The sequence below is a fragment of the Salvelinus alpinus genome, chromosome 21 (genome assembly GCF_045679555.1).
Source record: "Salvelinus alpinus chromosome 21, SLU_Salpinus.1, whole genome shotgun sequence".
Lineage (NCBI taxonomy): Eukaryota > Metazoa > Chordata > Actinopteri > Salmoniformes > Salmonidae > Salvelinus > Salvelinus alpinus.
This window is the reverse complement of record NC_092106.1, coordinates 35,788,827-35,813,396: the sequence shown is the minus strand read 5'-3', so window position 1 is coordinate 35,813,396 and position 24,570 is coordinate 35,788,827. Positions and strand designations below refer to the sequence as shown.

The 24,570-nt window shown below is 42.9% G+C and overlaps 1 protein-coding gene across 3 annotated transcripts in view; it reads left to right on the top strand.

The window, feature by feature from the left end:
* LOC139548284 (roundabout homolog 1-like) overlaps window positions 1-24,570 on the top strand; it is a 407,179-nt gene that overhangs the window by 58,847 nt on the left and 323,762 nt on the right. Inside the window, exon 1 of one of the 3 annotated variants that reach the window (XM_071357868.1) lies at window positions 19,812-20,789. The exons of the other annotated variants lie outside the window; for them this stretch is intronic. Within the exon in view, the coding sequence (XP_071213969.1) occupies window positions 20,732-20,789 (58 nt within the window). The 5' untranslated portion in view covers window positions 19,812-20,731. Of the gene's footprint in view, window positions 1-19,811; window positions 20,790-24,570 lie in introns of those variants that run through there. 3 annotated transcript variants of the gene reach the window in all.

Genomic DNA, 24,570 nt, shown 5'->3' with positions numbered 1-24,570 from the left:
ATAAATATGGGTTGTATTTACAATGATGTTTGTTCTTCACTGGTTGTCCTTTTCTTGTGGCAACAGGTCACAAATCTTGCTGCTGTGATTGCACACTGTGGTATTTCACACAATAGACCTGGGAGTTTATCCCCCAAAAATGTGTTTTTTAAATTCTTTGTTGGTCTGTGTAATCTGACGGAAATTTGTGTCTCTAATATGGTCAAACATTTGAAAAGAGGTTAGGAAGTGCAGCTCGGTTTCCAACTCATTTTGTTGGCAGTGTGCACATAGCCTGTCTTCCCTTGAGAGCCAGGTCTGCCTTCGGCAGCCATTCTCAATTGCAAGGCTATGCTCACTGAGTCTGTACATAATCAAAGATTTGCTTAGTTTTGGGTCAGGCACAGTGGTCAGGTATTCTGCCTCTGTGTACTCTCTGTTTAGGGCCAAATAGCATTCTAGTTTGCTCTGTTTTTTTTGTAAATTCTTTCCAATGTGTCAAGTAAATATATTTTTGTTTCTCATGATTTGGTTGGATCTAATTGTGTCGTTGTCCTGGGGCTCTTTGGGGTCTGTTTATGTTTGTGAACAGAGCCCCAGGACCAGCTTGCTTAGGGGACTCTTCTGCAGGTTCATCTCTCTGTTATGGCAGGTTTGGGAATCGCTTCCTTTTAGGTGGTTGTAGGATTTAATTGCTCTTTTCTGGATTTTGATCATTTGCGCATATCGGCCTAATTCTATTCTGCATGCATTATTTGGTGTTTTACGTTGTACACAGGGGATATTTTTGCAGAATTCTGCATGCAGAGGCTCAATTTGGTGTTTGTCCCATTTTGTGAATTCTTGGTTGGTGAGCGGACCCCAGACCTCACAACCATAAAGGGCAATGGGTTCTTTAACTAATTCAAGTATTTTTAGCCAGATCCTATGCTGAATTTTAAGTTCCTTTTGATGGCATAGAAGGCCCTCTCAGATCATTCACAGCTTTGTGGAAGTTACCTGTGGCACTCATGTTTAGGCCAAGGTATGTATAGTTTTTTGTGTGCTCTAGGGCAATGGTGTCTAGATGGAATTTGTATTCGTGGTCCTGGCAACTGGACCTTCTTTGGATGACCATTATTTTTGTCTTACTGAGATTTACTTTCAGGGTCCAGGTCTGACAGAATCTGTGCAGAAGATCTAGGTGCTGCTGTAGGCCCTCCTTGGTTGGGTACAGAAGCACCAGATCATCAGCAAACAGTAGACATTTGACTTCAGATTCTAGTAGGCTGGATGCTGCAGACTGTTCTAGTGTCCTCGCTAATTCGTATATATACATATTTAAGAGGGTGGGACTTAAGCTGCATCCCTGTCTCACCCCCCGGCCCTGTGGAAAGAAATGTGTGTTCTTTGCCAATTTTAACTACACACTTGTTGTTTGTGTACATACATTTTATAATGTCCTATGTTTTTCCCCCAACATCACTTTCTATCAATTTGTATAGCAGACCCTCATGCCAAATTGAGTCGAAAGCTTTTTTGAAATCAACAAAGCATGAGAAGACTTTGCCTTTGTTTTGGTTGGTTTGTTTGTCAATTAGGGTTTGCAGGATGAATACGTGGTCTGTCGTATGATAATTTGGTAAAAAGCCAATTTGACATTTGCTCAGTACATTGTTTTCACTGATGATATGTACGAGTCTGCTGTTAATGATAATGCAGAGAATTTTCCCAAGGTTGCTGTTGGAAGTGTCCCCCAGGAGTTATTGGGGTCAAATTTGTCTCCACTTTTGTCTCCAAATGCTAAGAGTGTGCAAAGATGTCATCAAGTCAAAGGGTGGCTACTTTGAAGAATCTCAAATGTAAAATATATTTACATTTTTGTAATCCTTTTTGGTTATGACATGATTCCGTATATGTTATTTTATAGTTTTGATGTCTTCACTATTATTCTACAATGTAGAAAATAGTAAAAATAGAGAACAACCCTTGAATGAGTACAAGCGTCCAAACTTTTGACTGGTACTATAGGTAGCACACATGAGGACATTTTTCTCTGTTGAGATCATTTCCTTATTCATTTTTAGCCAGATGTAAAATGTTCCTGTTTTGACTAATTTAATAGAGTGGGTTAGGTCTGCTCTATACCAAATTAGCATACCCACTGAGTCTCTTCCCTGTTTCACACCAGGTAGTTTGGTGGATGGGACTACCAGCTCTCTGTAACCTAGAGGGCAACCAGTAGGTCCGTCTCCTTTATACCATGTTTCTTGTAGGATGACAATGTCTGTATTTCCAATTTCTTTGATGAAGTCTGGGATCCTGCTCTTTAGGCCAAAGGCAGATTACCTTAGACCTTGTATATTCCAGTAGGAGATAGTAAAAGCTTTGTGTTCCTTAGTGTCTGGTGTTATTGTTTGTGTGATTTAGGCCGGGGCCGTCACAGTAGGTGTGAGCAGAGTATGTTCTCTCTCTCTCTCTCTTTCCTCCTCTTCCAACCTTCTCCCCCAACCCCTCTTCATCATCACATGGCTATAATCTCTCTCACGCTCTCTTTCTCTTTCTCTCTCCTTCTCTCTCTATTCCTTTCAGTCTGCTGGCCTGGCAGGAAACTCAGCTCTTTTATCACAGATTTAAGATGTCAACGTTTCCTAAATTGTCTTTACATTTTTCTGACAATCTGGTAAAATGAATAACAATGCTCAGCTTTATCACAGGCTTCCAAAGCTAATCTATTCTTTAGCCCAATGTGCTGTAAAATTCATCTTTATAGTGAGATTATAAAATAATGATTTGCTGGCAGACATTAAAGAACATTTTGCCTGACAAAAACCCCCAGTAATTTGGTGTTGCTGCTACAGCAACCTGTTTCTATGTGTCAGCATATTTAGTAATTACAAATTCCTTGACTGTTACAAAGTACTGAAAAGAACAGAACACTGGTAATTGATGAAGCATCAATGTAACTAAGAGGTAAATGACCAACGTTGTGACATCATTCACCATGAGGAAACTGGGTTTGTTTTTCTTATAGAGCTCCGCTGCTGGTCATGTTCTTGTCCAGCAGCTTGCCATGCTCTGATTGGCTGAGGAGGCCATTGTGACGAAGGTCCAATAGAGGTGAAGATAAAAAGTATCGTTGGCTCAGTTACTGCTCTCCCTCTTTCTCTGTCATTAAAACCTCTCCAGCCACTAAACCGATCAATTAAACATGAAAACACAATGCTACTTGTTTCTGCCACCATGCTTCTCTATGAGGGAGAGAGAGAGGAGAGAGAGGAGAGAGAGAGGAGAGAGAGAGGAGAGAGAGAGGAGAGAGAGAGGAGAGAGAGAGAGGAGAGAGAGAGGAGAGAGAGAGGAGAGAGAGAGATGAGAGAGTGAGGAGAGAGAGAGGAGAGAGAGAGGAGAGAGAGAGGAGAGAGGGGACAGGAGCAGGACGTCGGTCATTCAGCAAGCTGTGACATGACAAAGAGAGGAGAGAGAGTCCCAGGGAGAGTCAGAGGAGACACAGTTGTTTCTTGTCAGCCTGTTCTGCCAGTGCAGCCGTGCATGACAACACACAAATTGGCTACCATGGACTAGAGTTCAGTCACAGTGGAGAAGTGGAGCATATCAATCTGTAATGTTGAATACCTTTATTCAGTACCCGGGCAGTGTCTCGTAGTATTCATAACTCACACCGCGCTATGCACAATTGTATTCCTGATGCGTGAAACTAAATCTCTCCTTAGTGAGACACAAAAGTCTTATGAATATACAAATACAGACGATAAACGAATGACAGGGCCTGTAGTCTGGCCACAATAACATCTTACGTCAAAATAAAATAGCAGGAGATGTACAGGAGACTGACTGTGTTTTGTTGTTGTTGCCAGGACCTTCTATGATAGCAGGCTTATTTGAATCATTCTCCACAGGCCATATTGGTGCTGATGCTAAACAGAACCTAATGTGAGACCCATCAAAATACCCTGGGAGAGGGGGATTCAGTCTGCGCAGGCAAGCGGAAAAGCAACAGCCTGTTTATCACCCTACCCCTCATTGTGCTCCTAACCTCACTGTGGCGTCCCCCTCCCTCTCTCTATCGTCTCCTTCTCTCTCCCTCTCTCTATCCTCTCCCCCTCTCTCTATCGTCTCCCTCTCTCTCCCTCGCTCTATCCTCTCCCCCTCTCTCTATCGTCTCCTTCTCTCTATCCTCTCCCCCTCTCTCTATCGTCTCCCTCTCTCTCCCTCTCTCTATCCTCTCCCCCTCTCTCTATCGTCTCCCTCTCTCTATCCTCTCCCCCTCTCTCTATCGTCTCCCTCTCTCTCCCTCTCTCCATCTCTATTCTCTCCCTTTCTCCATCTCTATTCTCTCCCTCTCTCTATCCTCTCCCCCTCTCTCTATCGTCTCCCTCTCTCTCCCTCTCTCCATCTCTATTCTCTCCCTTTCTCCATCTCTATTCTCTCCCTCTCTCTATCCTCTCCCCCCTCTCTCTCTCTCTATCCTCTCCCCCTCTCGCTCTCTCCCCTCTCCCCCTCTCTCTATCTTCTCTCTCTCTCTATTGTCTCCTTTTCTCTATCCTCTCCATCCCTCTATCCTCTCCTCCTTTCTCTCTCTATCCTCTCCCTCTATCTATCCTCTCCCCTCTCCCTCTCTCTCTCTCTATCCTCTCCATCTCTCACCATTTCTCCCTCTCTCCCTCTCTCTATCCTCTATCCCCTCTCTTGCTCTCTCAATCCTCTCCCTCTCCCACTTTCTCCCTCTCCCTCTCTCCCCTCTCTCTATCCTCTCTCTCTATCCTTTCCCTCTCTCCCCCTTTCTCCCTCCCTCTCCCTCTATCCTCTCCTCCTCTCTCTCTCTCTCTATCCTCTCCCTCTCTCTATCCTCTCCCCTCTCCCCTTTTCTCCCTCTCTCCCCCCTCTATCCCCTCTCTCGCTCACTCTATCCTCTCCCTCTCTCCCACTTTCTCCCTCTCTCCCACTCTCTATCCTCTCCCTCTCTCTTTCTCTTTCCCTCTCTCTCTCTATCCTTTCTCTCTCGCCCCCTTTCTCCCTCTCTCCCCCTCTCTATCCTCTCCCTCCTCTCCCTCTCTCTATCCTCTCACTCTCTCTATCCTCTCTCTCTCTCTCTCTCTCTCTCTCTCTCTCTCTCTCTCTCTCTCCTCTCTCTCTCTCTCTCTCTCTCTCTCTCTCTCTCTCTCTCTCTCTCTCTCTCTCTCTCCCCCCCCCCCCCCCCCCAGTTCTCCGCAGTGGCATCATGCATGAGGGTACTCCCTGAATGACAAAACAGAAACAGATTTGTTTAGCTTGCCGTTGTGTCCTCTCTGAAGAGACCCTGTCTTCATGGTGAGGGGAGGAATGTCTTCACTGAGCTGTTTTGTCTTTTCTTTCTCTCTGCTGTGCATCCTTTCCTTTACGTATCCCCCTCTTCTTCTCTGGTGTTTACTCAATGTGATGTTGCATTTTTAAAACACTTTTTTGGCTTCTTTGTAGGGTGTACTTGTGCATGTTTACTGTATTCTGACCGGGCTGGAGCCCAGATGGCTAGCCTTCTTGGGTTGTGACACAGAGAGCTGGGAGACCAGAGAGTTGTCCATGGAGGAGAGAGAGAGAGAGAGTCTGACAGTCACTGTGAAGCTTTCTGCTCTGTGTCCAGAGAGATAACAGGACTACATTTAGTATTTCACATCCACTCCCTACTGAATCTCTGTCCATAACTCTCTCCATCTCTCTCTATGTCAGGGTTAGAACCCTCTGCCTGAGGCCTTAGACCTTCAGCATATCTTGTGTATCTCCTGTCTTGTGTATCTCCTTGCCATATCTTCATTTTAAGCCTATTAGAAAGTATGTGCCCTCAGGCCTGGAGGGAAGCAAAAGCCATTCCTCTACCTAAGAATAGTAAAGCCTGGCTCAAATAGCCGACCAATCAGGCTGTTACAAACCCTTAGTATACTTTTGGAAAAAATTGTGCTTGACTAGATGCAATGCTATTTTACAGTAAACAAATTGCCAACAGACTTTCAGCATGCGTATAGGGAAGGACATTCAACAAGCACAGCACTTAAACAAGTGAAATTGATGATAAAAAGATTGTGGGGGCTGTTTTGTTAGATTTCAGTGCGGCTTTTGATATTATCGATCATAGTCTGCTGCTGGAAAACGTATGTGTTATGGTTTTACACCCCCTGCTATATTGTGGATAAAGAATTATCTGTCTAACAGAACACAGAGGCCGTTCTTTAATGGAAGCCTCTCTAACATAATCCAGGTAGAATTAGGAATTCCCCAGGGCAGCTGTCTAGGCCCCTTTTTCCCCCAATTTTGAGTAAAGCCAATGTGTCTATGTATGTGGATGACTTAACACTATACATGTCAGCTACTACAGCAACTGAAATGACTGCAACACTTAACAAAGAGCTGCAGTTAGTTTCAAAATTGGAGGCAAGGAATAACTTAGTCCTAAATATTTCAAAAACTAAAAGCATTATATTTGGGACAAATCATTCACTAAACCCTAAACCTCAACTAAATCTTGTAATTAATAATGTGGAAATTGAGCAAGTTGAGGTGACTAAACTGCCTGGAGTAACCCTGGATTGTAAACTGTCATGGTCAAAACACATTGATACAACAGTAACTAAGATGGGGAGAAGTATGTCCGTAATAAAGCACCTTCTAAACAGCACTGTCAACAGTGTACATGCGGAGCTAACATTAATGATATGCATGTCAATCTCTCATGGCTCAAAGTGGAGGAGAGATTGACTTCATCACTACTTGTTTTTGTAAGAAGTGTTGACATGCTGAATCCACCGAGGTGTCTATTTAAACTACTAGCACACAGCTCAGACACCCATGCATACCCCACAAGACATGCCACCAGAGGTCTCTTCACAATCCCTCTTCATAATCCAGAACAGACTATGGGAGGCGCACATTCCTACATAGAGCCATGACTACATGGAACTCTATTCCACATCAGGTAACTGATGCAAGTAGAAGAATCCGATTTAAAAAACAGATACAAATACACCTTATGGAACAGTGGGGACTGTGAAGAGACACACACTCAGGAACAGACACACACACAGGAACAGACACAAGTAGACACACGCTAGCACACGCACTCTACACCAACGTACGTTGTAACGTTGTTGTATGGTGGTATTATACATTTTGTATTGTAGATATGTAGTGGTGTAATAATGTCATATGATGTACTGTTATATATTTTGTTTTATATGTAATGTAAGTGTCTTAATGTGTTTGGACCCCAGGAAGAGAAGCTGCTGCCTTGGCAGGAACTAATGGGGATCCATAATAAACCCTAGGAAGAGAAGCTGCTGCCTTGGCAGGAACTAATGGGGATCCATAATAAACCCTAGAAAGAGAAGCTGCTGCCCTGACAGGAACTAATGGGGATCCATAATAAACCCTAGGAAGAGAAGCTGTTTCTCTAGGAAGAGAAGCTGTTTCATGTTTCTGTGATTTACTATGTGCCTGAGAGATAAATCTTTACCATAACGACATGTTACTTCTACATAGTTCACACCAGTATGTTCTGATTTACAGGTATGAACAGATGTTTATTGCACAGTTGTGGCTTTTAAGAAACACATGGAATACATTTATACTGTTCACATGCCGTTTGTACATTTCTGAATTCTGAAATATTGAATTAGATCTAGTACGTTAGTGTTGCGTGATGTGAGCGTCGTTAGTCTCATAAGGATGGTTATAGTATGTTGTGCGTTTTGAGCCGCAACGCTCCCTCAACGTCCAATCAGAGATGATTTGCGGTCTCACATTGTAGCTGGAGGAGTACAGTGACATCAGTATGATTTGTTACTTCCTCATGACCCCAGGTCATCTTGCTCTGAGTACAAATACTTCAGTCTAAGACAGCCTGAGATGTAGTCTGTCCTCCTCCCTCACCCCACTTCCTACTCTGTCCTCCAGCTAATGCTAAGTAGTGTATCTGTCATGCCACTGGAATCTGTATATCTCTCAAGAGGACCACAACGTAGAATAAATAAACCCACTGTGTGACACAGAGGCATCTCCATTTCACATGATGTACAGTATCTCTGTGAGTCATGTCACCAGCATGATATCACGTATCAATCATACAGTAGTTACTGCCTACAGGAAGTAGGGGAAAAGAGAGGAAGATCCAACAGGAAGGAATGTACGTAATAGGACATGGGTAATCCTATCAGTCTGCACCACTGAGCTTCTGCTCATCCACTGGTCTGGTGTGTACAGAGAAGAGAGAGGAACCTGTACTAGGAGATGATGCTGATGTAAATTGATGCTGTCAGCCAGACAGTCTACTCATTCCAGTCTCCCAACCTCTCTCTCCCTCTACATTACAGTCTCCCAACCTCTCTCTCCCTCTACATTACAGTATCCCAACCTCTCTCTCCCTCTACATTCCAGTCTCCCAACCTCTCTATCCCTCTACATTCCAGTCTCCCAACCTCTCTCTCCCTCTACATTCCAGTATCCCAACCTCTCTATCCCTCTACATTCCAGTCTCCCAACCTCTCTCTCCCTCTACATTACAGTATCCCAACCTCTCTCTCCCTCTACATTCCAGTATCCCAACCTCTCTATCCCTCTACATTCCAGTATCCCAACCTCTCTCTCCCTCTACATTCCAGTATCCCAACCTCTCTATCCCTCTACATTCCAGTATCCCAACTTCTCTCCCTCTACATTCCAGTCTCCCAACCTCTCTATCCATCTACATTCCAGTATCCCAACCTCTCTCCCTTTACATTCCAGTATCCCAACCTCTCTATCCCTCTACATTCCAGTCTCCCAACCTCTCTATCCCTCTACATTACAGTATCCCAACCTCTCTCTCCCTCTACATTACAGTCTCCCAACCTCTCTCTCCCTCTACATTCCAGTATCCCAACCTCTCTATCCCTTTACATTCCAGTATCCCAACCTCTCTCTCCCTCTACATTCCAGTATCCCAACCACTCTCTCCCTCTACATTCCAGTCTCCCAACCTCTCTCTCCCTCTACATTCCAGTATTCCAACCTCTCTCTCCCTCTACATTCCAGTATCCCAACCTCTCTATCCCTCTACATTCCAGTATCCCAACCTCTCTCCCTCTACATTCCAGTCTCCCAACCTCTCTCTCCCTCTACATTCCAGTATCCCAACCTCTCTCTCCCTCTAGATTACAGTATCCCAACCTCTCTCTATCCCTCTACATTCCAGTATCCCAACCTCTCTATCCCTTTACATTCCAGTATCCCAACCTCTCTCTCCCTCTACATTCCAGTATCCCAACCTCTCTATCCCTCTACATTCCAGTATCCCAACCTCTCTATCCCTCTACATTCCAGTCTCCCAACCTCTCTATCCCTCTACATTCCAGTATCCCAACCTCTCTCTCCCTCTACATTCTAGTATCCCAACCTCTCTCTCCCTCTACATTCCAGTATCCCAACCTCTCTCTCCCTCTACATTCTAGTATCCCAACCTCTGTCTCCCTCTACATTCCAGTATCCCAACCTCTCTCTCCCTCTACATTCCAGTATCCCAACCTCTCTATCCCTCTACATTCCAGTATCCCAACCTCTCTCCCTCTACATTCCAGTCTCCCAACCTCTCTCTCCCTCTACATTCCAGTCTCCCAACCTCTCTATCCCTCTACATTCCAGTCTCCCAAACTCTCTCTCGCTCTACATTCCAGTCTCCCAACCTCTCTCTCCCTCTACATTCCAGTATCCCAACCTCTCTATCCCTCTACATTCCAGTCTCCCAACCTCTCTCTCCCTCTACATTCCAGTCTCCCAACCTCTCTCCCTCTACATTCCAGTCTCCCAACCTCTCTCTCCCTCTACATTACAGTATCCCAACCTCTCTCTCCCTCTACATTACAGTCTCCCAACCTCTCTATCCCTCTACATTCCAGTATCCCAAACCTCTCTCTCCCTCTACATTCCAGTATCCCAACCTCTCTATCCCTCTACATTCCAGTATTCCAACCTCTCCCTCTACATTCCAGTATCCCAAACCTCTCTCTCCCTCTACATTACAGTCTCCCAACCTCTCTCTCCCTCTACATTCCAGTATCCCAACCTCTCTCTCCCTCTACATTACAGTCTCCCAACCTCTCTATCCCTCTACATTCCAGTATCCCAAACCTCTCTCTCCCTCTACATTCCAGTCTCCCAACCTCTCTATCCCTCTACATTACAGTCTCCCAACCTCTCTATCCCTCTACATTCCAGTATCCCAAACCTCTCTCTCCCTCTACATTACAGTCTCCCAACCTCTCTATCCCTCTACATTCCAGTATCCCAACCTCTCTATCCCTTTACATTCCAGTATCCCAACCTCTCTCTCCCTCTACATTCCAGTATCCCAACCTCTCTATCCCTCTACATTCCAGTATCCCAACCTCTCTATCCCTCTACATTCCAGTCTCCCAACCTCTCTATCCCTCTACATTCCAGTATCCCAACCTCTCTCTCCCTCTACATTCTAGTATCCCAACCTCTCTCTCCCTCTACATTCCAGTATCCCAACCTCTCTCTCCCTCTACATTCTAGTATCCCAACCTCTGTCTCCCTCTACATTCCAGTATCCCAACCTCTCTCTCCCTCTACATTCCAGTATCCCAACCTCTCTATCCCTCTACATTCCAGTATCCCAACCTCTCTCCCTCTACATTCCAGTCTCCCAACCTCTCTCTCCCTCTACATTCCAGTCTCCCAACCTCTCTATCCCTCTACATTCCAGTCTCCCAAACTCTCTCTCGCTCTACATTCCAGTCTCCCAACCTCTCTCTCCCTCTACATTCCAGTATCCCAACCTCTCTCCCTCTACATTCCAGTCTCCCAACCTCTCTCTCCCTCTACATTCCAGTCTCCCAACCTCTCTCCCTCTACATTCCAGTCTCCCAACCTCTCTCTCCCTCTACATTACAGTATCCCAACCTCTCTCTCCCTCTACATTACAGTCTCCCAACCTCTCTATCCCTCTACATTCCAGTATCCCAAACCTCTCTCTCCCTCTACATTCCAGTATCCCAACCTCTCTATCCCTCTACATTCCAGTATTCCAACCTCTCCCTCTACATTCCAGTATCCCAAACCTCTCTCTCCCTCTACATTACAGTCTCCCAACCTCTCTCTCCCTCTACATTCCAGTATCCCAACCTCTCTCTCCCTCTACATTACAGTCTCCCAACCTCTCTATCCCTCTACATTCCAGTATCCCAAAACTCTCTCTCCCTCTACATTCCAGTCTCCCAACCTCTCTATCCCTCTACATTACAGTCTCCCAACCTCTCTATCCCTCTACATTCCAGTATCCCAAACCTCTCTCTCCCTCTACATTACAGTCTCCCAACCTCTCTATCCCTCTACATTCCAGTATCCCAACCTCTCTCTCCCTCTACATTCCAGTATCCCAACCTCTCTCTCCCTCTACATTCCAGTATCCCAACCTCTCTATCCCTCTACATTCCAGTCTCCCAACCTCTCTATCCCTCTACATTCCAGTATCCCAACCTCTCTATCCCTCTACATTCCAGTCTCCCAACCTCTCTCTCCCTCTACATTCCAGTATCCCAACCTCTCTCTCCCTCTACATTCCAGTATCCCAACCTCTCTCTCCCTCTACATTACAGTATCCCAACCTCTCTCTCCCTCTACATTCCAGTATCCCAACCTCTCTATCCCTCTACATTCCAGTCTCCCAACCTCTCTCTCCCTCTACATTCCAGTATCCCAACCTCTCTCTCCCTCTACATTACAGTATCCCAACCTCTCTCTCCCTCTACATTCCAGTATCCCAACCTCTCTATCCCTCTACATTCCAGTCTCCCAACCTCTCTATCCCTCTACATTCCAGTATCCCAACCTCTCTATCCCTCTACATTCCAGTCTCCCAACCTATCTCTCCCTCTACATTCCAGTATCCCAACCTCTCTCTCCCTCTACATTACAGTATCCCAACCTCTCTCTCCCTCTACATTCCAGTATCCCAACCTCTCTATCCCTCTACATTCCAGTATCCCAACCTCTCTCTCCCTCTACATTACAGTCTCCCAACCTCTCTATCCCTCTACATTACAGTATCCCAACCTCTCTCTTCCTCTACATTCCAGTATCCCAACCTCTCTCTCCCTCTACATTCCAGTATCCCAACCTCTCTATCCCTCTACATTCCAGTCTCCCAACCTCTCTCTCCCTCTACATTCCAGTATCCCAACCTCTCTCTCCCTCTACATTACAGTATCCCAACCTCTCTCTCCCTCTACATTCCAGTATCCCAACCTCTCTCTCCCTCTACATTCCAGTCTCCCAACCTCTCTCTCCCTCTACATTCCAGTATCCCAACCTCTCTCTCCCTCTACATTCCAGTATCCCAACCTCTCTATCCCTCTACATTCCAGTCTCCCAACCTCTCTATCCCTCTACATTACAGTCTCCCAACCTCTCTATCCCTCTACATTACAGTATCCCAACCTCTCTCTCCCTCTACATTACAGTATCCCAACCGCTCTATCCCTCTACATTCCAGTATCCCAACCTCTCTATCCCTCTACATTACAGTATCCCAACCTCTCTATCCCTCTACATTCCAGTCTCCCAACCTCTCTCTCCCTCTACATTCCAGTATCCCAACCTCTCTCTCCCTCTACATTACAGTATCCCAACCTCTCTCTCCCTCTACATTCCAGTATCCCAACCTCTCTATCCCTCTACATTCCAGTCTCCCAACCTCTCTATCCCTCTACATTCCAGTATCCCAACCTCTCTATCCCTCTACATTCCAGTCTCCCAACCTATCTCTCCCTCTACATTCCAGTATCCCAACCTCTCTCTCCCTCTACATTACAGTATCCCAACCTCTCTCTCCCTCTACATTCCAGTATCCCAACCTCTCTATCCCTCTACATTCCAGTATCCCAACCTCTCTCTCCCTCTACATTACAGTCTCCCAACCTCTCTATCCCTCTACATTACAGTATCCCAACCTCTCTCTTCCTCTACATTCCAGTATCCCAACCTCTCTCTCCCTCTACATTCCAGTATCCCAACCTCTCTATCCCTCTACATTCCAGTCTCCCAACCTCTCTCTCCCTCTACATTCCAGTATCCCAACCTTTCTCTCCCTCTACATTACAGTATCCCAACCTCTCTCTCCCTCTACATTCCAGTATCCCAACCTCTCTCTCCCTCTACATTCCAGTCTCCCAACCTCTCTCTCCCTCTACATTCCAGTATCCCAACCTCTCTCTCCCTCTACATTCCAGTATCCCAACCTCTCTATCCCTCTACATTCCAGTCTCCCAACCTCTCTATCCCTCTACATTACAGTCTCCCAACCTCTCTATCCCTCTACATTACAGTATCCCAACCTCTCTCTCCCTCTACATTACAGTATCCCAACCGCTCTATCCCTCTACATTCCAGTATCCCAACCTCTCTATCCCTCTACATTCCAGCGTGTCCGTGAACATAAGAGGATCCTCTTTCCTTATGGAGTTATACCATCAGTCAGCTCAGATAGAGGCTCACATATCTGATGTACTTCCTATGCCTGTAAACTGGTTCACAGCCCCCAAACGGACACAGAGACACATAAACCTTCCAGCCATTTTGGAATTGTTTGGAAACTGCTGAAAGGCCTCTATCAAACACAAACCCTGGCTCTGACTCATAAACATATTTGTGTTTATCTCTTCTAAACACCTTGGAGACCCATCATCGCCTGACAAAAGCAGGGAATTAGAATTCCTGTTTTGAAAAAAGAGAGAAAAGAAGCCTTTCTAACGAAATAAATGGATAATTCCTCCACCGAGGACAGAGTGTGAATGATAACAAGATGAGAGGAGTGAGCAGGGTGAAGTATGGTCACGATCCAGAGACTCCTGTGCTTCAGTCAGCCCAAGGTGATTCTGCAACTGCTTCTTCACAACCTTTATTCTCACATTATATTATACATTCCCAAGATGCATTGCTCTCTGTGGGAGGAAGATGACTTTCTTGTTTTTCTGTCTTTGGGCAGGGGCTCTGTTAGTCAGGGGGAAGAGAATGTGGACTCTCTCGCCAGGCCCCGCCTGTGTGTCACCCCCCCAGTCACCTCTGGGCTGGGGTGGCCCAGGCTTTATGAAGGCTTCAACATGCCTGAAAGGGACACACAGCATGCGGTCTGCAGGGTCCCGCTCCACACACACACACACACACACACACACACACACACACACACACACACACACACACACACACACACACACACACACACACACACACACACACACACACACACACACACACACACACACACACACACACACATCACAAGAAATGAAGAAAGTTGAACCCTGAATTGGATCATCTCTTTGAGTTTAACCTGAAATGCCATTGGATCATCTCTTTGAGTTGAACCCTGAAATACCATTGGATCATCTCTTTGAGTTGAACCCTGAAATACCATTGGATCATATCTTTGAGTTGAACCCTGAAATACCATTGGATCATATCTTTGAGTTGAACCCTGAAATACCATTGGATCATCTCTTTGAGTTGAACCCTGAAATGCCATTGGATCATCTCTTTGAGTTGAACCCTGCAATGCCATTGGATCATATCTTTGAGTTGAACCCTGAAATACCATTGGATCATATCTTTGAGTTGAACCCTGCAATACCATTGGATTATCTCTTTGAGTTGAACCCTGAAATGCCATTGGATCATCTCTTTGAGTTGAACCCTGAAATGCCATTGGATCATATCTTTGAGTTGAACCCTGAAATACCATTGGATCATATCTTTGAGTTGAACCCTGAAATACCATTGGATCATCTCTTTGAGTTGAACCCTGAAATGCCATTGGATCATCTCTTTGAGTTGAACCCTGAAATGCCATTGGATCATATCTTTGAGTTGAACCTTGAAATACCATTGGATCTCATAGTTCTCTCTGCATGGTGCTTCATGATAGTTTTCTCAAGCTGAGCCTGTATTTGGAAGAATAGGCCTATCACAAATTTAGCCAAGGTGGATTTTCTCTTTGTATTTAAAGTGGCAGGCGATGAAATGGATAGGGAAGTGTATTTTGGATACTGGTACTGGACACATTGCTTGACACTGGGACATTAAACTACCGCTGGGCTACTCAGATTTGGGAATATCAGACTAGGACCTGGATGTGAGTTGTTGCTGTTGACGTGGCTGTGAAAAGGATCTATCCCAGTGGGATTGGTCTGGTTCTGTGTTATTACAGCAGACACCATGCAACCTGTATCTCTGCTGGTGGTGGTGCTGGCCATGCTGGGGGTCTGCCCTCATAAGGGTCCTCATCATTGGGCCCCTCGCCACACTGGTCTGCGGAGATCTCAATCCCACTGGTGTAAGAGACAGCAGGGGAAGACTCAGGGGCCCCACCAAGACCCCTTGCCTCTGAGGTACCACGGCAGCAAGACACACAAATGGAACCACTTCTTCCACAGTAAGTCTAACTAAATGATCTGTGCATTCTATCGAAAGGTGGAGAAACCTGGAGCTTTTACAAATGAACTGATCCCAAACCTCTTTGGCTTGAATGTACGGACATCATTTGCATCACTTTTCCTAGTAATTGCGGTCAATGTTTGAGTTATTGTAATCATCACAAGTTGATAGTCTCCTGGAGTGGGATGCAGGGAAGGGTGGAAAAGTTGTCTGTACTTTCATGCTATCTTTTCTCTTCATGGAGGTTGTGCCAAGGAAAGGAGAAATGGCTGTGGTGTTAAATGCACTCTACTGTCTCCTCTCTTCTCCCAGCTCGCAGCTGTCACAGCCAAGACAAATATGTTATTTTCTCTGCCTCTGCTGCTCTGATCAAGGCAACAACTCACATCCAGGTCCTCGCCTGCTCTGATCAAGGCAACAACTCACATCCAGGTCCTCGCCTGCTCTGATCAAGGCAACAACTCACATCCAGGTCCTCGCCTGCTCTGCGATAGAGAGGAGATATGCGCGGGAGAGGCTGCATGCTCGGAGAGAAGCTCAGCTATTGTTATCTGATACTGCATGGATGGCTGTCGTAGGCAATGGAGAGGAAGCCGACTAAAACAGCTTTAAAGGCAACTGTTTGTATTCCTCAGGTCCAAATTCAATACAAAAACAAAGAGAAAGATAGTGAACCCAAACAAAGATCTTTCCAGTATTTGTTTTAATATCTGAGCTATTTATTGGGGGATGTATTCATCCACTTGCTTTAGTCTGCTTGTGTTGTGAATGGTTCCGTACTTCTCAGAATGAAGCTCAAATCATTTAAATCAGAGTTGTCTTCATACTCTGTTGGTCCCTCAAATTCAAATATGGACCTCAAAGACCGTTCCACTGATGTTTTTCATTCTTCCCCTCTAATCAGGGACTGGTTTAGACCTGGGACACCAGCTTGGTGATGCTCGGAGGGAGTAGGGGGTGATGATGCAACATAGTAGACACAACATCACATTGTTACTGTAGCTACCTCAGTTTTGTAGGGTGATCCTTCTCCACTTTCTAAAATAATTTACAACACATCTGCCTGCAGCCAGTGAATGCTTTCCACATGCCAGACCTCTCAGTCAGACCCGATGTTGCTGGTCTCAATGAAGCCACGGTCCATAATCGCCCGTATGTTTCAGTCTTGTACTGTTCTCTCCTGTTGGCTCCAAGAAAAGTTTAATTCCATTTGGAAGTATTCAGCTGAGCAGCCATTGGCAGAAGCAGGGCAATTAAAGGATTGGTGACAGCCTGGCAGGAGCGACACACTGTAGAACACTGACACAGAGGCTGGTTCAAGAAAAGAGCAGAATCACATTTGAGACCTAATTGGAGAGGAATGAATGAGACTGAGAAATAGAGGAGATAATGCGATTGAATGACGTTTACCATAATCTGCATGTCAGTATGACCTCCTGATCAATCTATTCCTCATCCTACATACAATGAGGCATAACTAATGAAGATCAACATATTGTACACAAAAGGGTGGATAGGCGACAGTTCTTCTTATGGTATGATAATACATTTAGATTTTCAGCATTTATTTATTTGGTCTGTGTGTTGTCAATAACATCTCCATCGCATATAAAGATGGCGATATGCCCATGATGGATGAGTTCCACTTACTCTCACTGGAGGGCGCTGTTGGGTAACTAATACGGCCTCAAAGGACAGGGCCTGAGCTGAAATTATAGGCTCTTTGTATGGGCTATGATATTACTTTTTATTAAGATTCTTAATTCATGTAATCAATGTCATTTTTTTAATGAACCTTTTACATAAAACATTTACTCATAAAATTTATCAAATTCAACCATCTTTTTTAATGAATACCTGTCATCGCTGGAGTATTGTCTAAAATCACAGACTAGACATTTTTTTATAAACTAGAATTGATTAAATGTAAAAGAACTGCATTGAAAAGACAATGACAAAATGTTGTCATTTAATTTTGAGTATCTTTAATCTTATTATGTGGAAAAACAATTGGCCTACAAAAAATAATAGACTACTTGGGCTAACGGAGGGAGGTCTGAAGGTTTTAGCCTGTAAATACTGTAAATTCGATTTAGGTTATGTTTTTCTCGTTTAGCAAATCTTACATATTTTAAAGTAGATTAGCATCATTGATCGTGGTTAAGAGAAACCTAGTTCCAAGATAATCACCCCTAAAGTGAATTTTAATTGCCTGATGAAGATGTGTATCTCACCCCAGCAGAAAGACAAAGCAGAGCTTGGGAGTATAGAACAGATACACTACATGACCAAAAGTATGTGGACACATGCTCGTCGAACATCTCATTCCAAAATCATGGCCATTAATATGAGGTTGGTCCCCCCTTAGCTGCTATAACAGCCTCCACTCTTCTGGGATGGCTTTCCACAGATGTTTGAACATTGCTGCGGGGATTTGCTTCCATTCAGCCACAAGTGCATTAGTGAGGTTGGGCACTGATGTTGGGCGATTAGGCCTGGCTCGCAGTCGGCATTCCAATTCATCCCACAAGTGTTTGATGGGGTTGAGGTCAGGGCTCTGCGCAGTCCAGTCCAGTCAAGTTCTTCCACACTGATATTGACAAAAGATTTCTGTATGGACCTCGCTACCTACCTCATCCCAATATTTGTTTTTGTTTTTCTGCTCTTTTGCACACCAGTATTTCTACTTGCTATATTGTAATTACTTCGCCACTATTGGCCTATTTATTGCCTTACCTCCTTACTTCATTTGCACACACAGTATACAGATTTTTCTATTGTGTTATTGAGTGTACGTTTGTTTATCCCATGTGTAACTCTGTGTTGTTTTTTGTCGCACTGCTTTATCTTGGCCAGGTCGCAGTTGTAAATGAGAACTTGTTCTCACCTTGTCTACCTGGTTGAATAAAGGTGAAATAAAAAATAAAAAAAATAAAAAATTGTGCACAGGGGCATTGTCATGCTGAAACAGGAAAGGGCCTTCCCCAAACTGTTGCCACAAAGTTCAAAGCACATAATCGTCTAGAATGTCATTGTATGCTGTAGTGTTAAGATTTCCATTCACTGGAACCAAGGGGTCTAGCCCGAACCATGAAAAACAGCCCCAGACCATTATTCCTCCTCCACCAAACTTTACAGTTGGCACTATGTATTGGGGCAGGTAGTGTTCTCCTGGCATCCGCCAAACACAGATTCGTCCTTCGGACTGCCAGATGATGAAGTGTGATTCATTACTCCAGAGAACACGTTTCCGTTGCTCCAGATTCCAATGGCTGCGAGCTTTACACCCCTCCAGGCGATGCTTAGCATGGCGCATGGTGAACTTAGGCTTGTGAGCGGCTGCTCGGCCATGGAAACCCATTTCATGAAACTCCTGATGAACAGTTCTAGTGTTGACGTTGCTACCAGAGGCAGTTTGGAACTTGTTAGTAAGTTTTGCAACCGAAGACAGAAGAATTTATACGCGCTATGCGCTTCAGCACTCGGCGGTCCCTTTCTATGAGCTTGTGTGGCCTACCACTTCGCAGTTGAGCCGTTGCTGCTCCAAGATGCTTCCACTTCACAATAACAGCACTTACAGTTGACCGGGGCAGCTCCAGCTGGGCAGAAATTTTATGAACTGACTCGTTGCGACGGTGCCCCATTGAAAGTCACTGAGCTCTTCGGTAAGGCCATTCTACTGCCAATGTTTTTCTATAAAGATTGCATGGCTGTGTGCTCGATTTTATACACCTGTCAGCAACGGGTGTGGCTGAAATAGCTGAATCCACTAATTTGAAGGGGTGTCCACATACCTTTGTATAAATAGTGTAGTTCTATTGCCACTCAAATAGGTCATTACTTGATATCCCATGGCTTCTGTGCATTGATTTTGAGAAAACATCTTATTCTATAGGTTGTAGGTTAATAGTTGTCATTTTGTTTGTTCTATTCGAGACAATGTTACATTTTTGGGGAACAGAAATTACTTTCAGTCAACCAAAACAGGGTTTGTGTTGTTTTCAACTCTATATTCTATTATTATTATTATCATTATTATTATTGCATACTATTGCTTAGTATAAAAACAAATCGAAATTTATAAGAACAGGGAAAAGTCTAACACGTGGCCTGATCTATCCTTCACACACATAGGCTACCTATAGGTTTACCACGTGCATGGGAATTGTGAATAACAAACTTAACTGTATTGTGGTAGGCAACATACATAAATGTTACCAGTCACCTCCGTAAGTGAAAAGATTTGATAGCTCATCTGCGCTGCGCTCACCAATCCAGCATGTAAGAGGTTAAATTTATTCTATGGAAAAACCAATTGTAAGCTTCTTGAAGGGGGGAGAATGGCACATACCATTTGACGAGGCATTCAGCTCCAGTGAATGAAGTGCTGTGAATGTGAATTCGAACACCCCTGCCGGAGGTGAAGGGGTCCGCGGCGCTCACAGGGGATTCGAAAACCCAAATACGCTTTTGTGGATTGAAACTTTGGTAACCCAAGGGCCACTGAATTGATGGAAAAGTAGTAGTGATCCACGACCGATGGATCCGGGTTACAAAGTGTCCAGCCTTTTGCCTATCTAAACCCGGAGAAAAGAAACTTCTGAAGTTCCCGTTGTCAAGTGACAGATTCAAAAACGGACCTAAATGATGTGACTGCAAGCATCGATTCTCTAGGAGGGGTTTACAACGGACCTCCACTGATTTTCTGTTTCACAAATGACGTTGTGGTGATTTCTCTCTGGATTGTTGCCTGTGATTTCCTCACTTTATTATCCATATAAATGGGAAGAGGATTATTTGAATTGGATTATACAGTTACCCGTTAATCAAGAACGCACGACTGATACGTGATGACAAACTCCAAGAAGCGATAGAACTGTTCTAAACGTCTGCCTAAATAACATGTAAAAAAAAAAAAAACTCGAAACTTGCTTCCATAGCTTTTGGATATCACGTCAGTTTAAAACTATTGATATCACGTCAGTTTAAAACGATTGATATCACGTCAGTTTAAAACTATTGATACACCGCAGATCACGCGTTCTATTCCCATTTTGCGGCAGTTTGTTCTCGGTAGATTTTTATATTCTCCACAATTCATGGAATACTACTTTTGAGTCGAGATATTGGAATAACATTTTAAATATTAACAAATCATTAACTATTTTATTTCGTAATTTTCTTGGTATTCTGAAACCAGTTTTGAAATTGACACCAGGATTATGAAGGAGTGGATTGTTGAAGTATTTCACGAATAATTTGGATTAATCAAGCAATATTCTCAGACGAGAGACGTTGAATAATGTCGCCAACTTCTATTGGGATGGCGGTTTTACTTGGAATTCTCCATGTGTGCTCAGGTAGGCAACTTATCATTCACTTGCTGCTTTGCATTTGGACACACCTGGGTTGGACATTTGGTATGAATATAAGATGTACCATTCAATTGCATATATTCATCTACTTTTACTGCACAATCTATGCATTATATTCTATAATGTATGATAATACATTGTACCATCCCTCACTGTGCGTACACAGCCAAGTCATTCTTTGCCAAGAAAAGTAGCCTAGGTCTATACTTTTTCAATAGCAGGTCAATTATGAAAGTGTGAAACTGAGACCTGTGAACCTAAACATTTACAATCAGTGCTGGGGCAAAATGTTTCGTTTTGTTTGCAAGGCTATACAATGTGAAGTAGGACTAGACATTTTAATATCAATTAGAAAATCCAGGAATAAATAGTCTATTAATTTATTGTACAGAAGTGGCAGTTAAATACACTTCAAACAACAAGAGCTTCAGATGGTGGTTTCAAGTACTGTAGTCCCTGTTCTTATTTCTCTTTAAGACTTATGCGTGGTGCAGCGGTCTAAGGCACTGCATCTCAGTGCAAGAGGTGTCGTCACTACAGTCCCTGGTTCAAATCCAGGCTGTATCACATCTGGCTGTGTTTGGGAGTCCCATAGGGAAGCGTCGGGCAGAGTAGAGTAGGGTAGAGTCCCATTGGCCCAGCGTCGTCCGGCTTTGGCCGGGGTAGACTGTCATTGTAAATAAGAATTTGTTCTTAACTGACTTGCCTAGTTAAATAAAGGTACAATTTAATAAAGACCAACTAAATCATACAATAACATATGAAGGGCGGAGAGGCCTATTGGCCTACTTCTCCTGACATGAACAGCATGATCAATCAAAGGCTACTGAGAGTACATCAGTATACTGTACACAGCTTTTGACTGCAAAAAGTCTACTTTCAGGGATGGGTGAGGGGGCGGACTAGCTTTCTAACCCTGAACTGCTTGTGCAGTATGCAGGACTATCACAGTGATTCCTGTGGGAGGCTCGGAGGGAGCTGTCCTCATCACTCAAACAGACAGTGGTGGACCCCGTGGAGATTGGGCTGCAGTGTTTGTCCTGGTGATAGCGTGGTCCATTTCCAGTGGTGTAAAGTACTTAAGGAAAAATACTTCATAGTGCTACTTAAGTACTTTTTTGGGGGTATCTGTACTTTACTTTACTATATCTATGTTTGACAACTTTTAGTTTTTCTTCACTACATTCCTAAAGAAAATATTGTACTTTTTACTCCATACATTTTCCCTGACAACCAAAAGTACTCGTTATATTTTGAATGCTTAACAAGACAGGAACATTGTCAAATTCACACACTTATCAAGAGAACATCCCTGGTCATCTACTGCCTCTGATCTGGCGGACTCACTAAACATAAATGCATCTTTTGTAAATAATGTCAGAGTGTGCCCCTGGCTATCAGTCAATTTTTTAAACAAGAAAATTGTGCCGTCTACTTTGCTTAATATAAGGAATTGTATATGATTTATACTTCTACTTTTGATACTTAAGTATATTTTAGCAGTTACATTTACTTTTGATGTTTAAACTTTTACTCAAGTAGTATTTTACTGGGTGACTTTCACTTTTACTTGAGTAACTTTCTATTAACGTATCTTTACTTTCTATTAACGTATCTTTACTTTCTATTAACGTATCTTTACTTTCTATTAACGTACCTTTACTTTCTATTAACGTATCTTTACTTTCTATTAACGTATCTTTACTTTCTATTAACATACCTTTACTTTCTATTAACGTATCTTTACTTTCTATTAACGTATCTTTACTTTCTATTAACGTATCTTTACTTTCTATTAACATACCTTTACTTTCTATTAACGTATCTTTACTTTCTATTAACGTATCTTTACTTTCTATTAACGTATCTTTACTTTCTATTAACGTATCTTTACTTTCTATTAACATACCTTTACTTTCTATTAACGTATATTTACTTTCTATTAACGTATCTTTACTTTCTATTAACGTATATTTACTTTCTATTAACGTATCTTTACTTTCTATTAACGTATCTTTACTTTCTATTAACGTATCTTTACTTTCTATTAACGTATCTTTACTTTCTATTATAGTATCTTTACTTTCTATTAAGGTATCTTTACTTTCTATTAATGTATCTTTACTTTCTATTAATGTATCTTTACTTTCTATTAAGGTATCTTTACTTTCTATTAAGGTATCTTTACTTGCATTCAAGTACTGTATGTTTTTCCACCACTGTCCATTTCCATAACAGGTGTGGTTTCCACTAGTTACCACAGCCACAAAGTCAAAATAGTCTGTATCTTAAAAATTTATGAAAACAAACAATGCTTTTTGGTCTTAATTTAAGCCTTAGGTTAGCACTGTGACAAAGCCCTGTACTGAAGGTTAGGGTTAGGGTTAGGAGGATTAGGTTTAAAATCCCAAATTTATGAAAGAAATTTGCGAAATTGGTAGGGTTTAGGACTTTGTCGCTGTGGTAACTACAGACAACCCAACACCAGCTCATCTGTGTTCTGTTTGGACATGATAGAGATTGGTGCCCAGTTTTACATTCTGACTTATAACTACTCTTACTGTGTTGCAACTGCTGTGTAGCTGTGTGTGGTGCTGTGGGAACTTGTTCTACTTGTCAAAATGGAAATGAAAATATACAATGTGGCATTCATTTCAAACATACACCATATTGCTGGTGGCATTTTGGCATCAAAGACATTGTTCAGCAATCTATTACTCAGACGTAATCATTTTGTGGCTAATTTTCTTCATCTATTGTGTGCTGTTTGGTTGGTGTCTGGCCAGACTCTCTCAATGTTGTGGTGTAATAAAGGAGTGAACTCAGGAGTGTTATGCCAGAACAGCCTACTTGTATTTTCTCTCACTCGCTCACTCTCTCACTCAGTCACTCACTCACTCACTCACAATTCAATGGACTTTATTGGCATGGGAAACATGTGTTAACATTGCCAAAGCAAGTGAGGTAGATAATATTTAAAAGTGAAATAAACAATAAAAATTAACAGTAAACATTACACATACAGAAGTTTCAAAAGAACAAAGACATTACAAATGTCATATTATGTATATATACTAGAGGTCGACCGATTATGATTTTTCAATGCCGATACCGATACCGATTATTGGAGGGCAAAAAAAGCCGATACCGATTAATCGGCCGATTTATTTATAAAAAAAACGTTTTTTTAAATTTTTAAAATTAAAATATATATTTTTTAAATATATATATATATATCATACACACACACACACATTTTTGTAATAATGACAATTGCAACAATACTGAATGAACAATCAACACTTATTTTAACTTAATATAATACATAAATACACACACGCACACAGCTCTGAAGTGACAATGATACTGAAGAGTCTGCTTAGGAGACAAATACTCTCAACTGTTTGAATAAAAATAGAGTTTAAGTTACCTGTGATGAATGTTGAAAACAAAAACTTTAATTTCTATATGCAGGAAATCCTATTTTAATAATGGGCATGGTAAGAATTGACAACCAAAGTGCGAGTCATAATTCCCATGACACCTAGCAAAATCTGAAAAGCGGTTCCTTCATTTATTCCATAGGATATTTTTAGATTCACTTAAAATAAGGTCTGCGTTTCGTGTAGGCTTACATCACCGTGCCAATTTTATAACTGTGTAGATATCCATAGGACAAGGTAACTCTGATCAATATTGGCTAAATATAAGCGAAGATAAAAAAAATTGTAGAGTGGATTTATGAAAATATGTTGACAAACGTTAC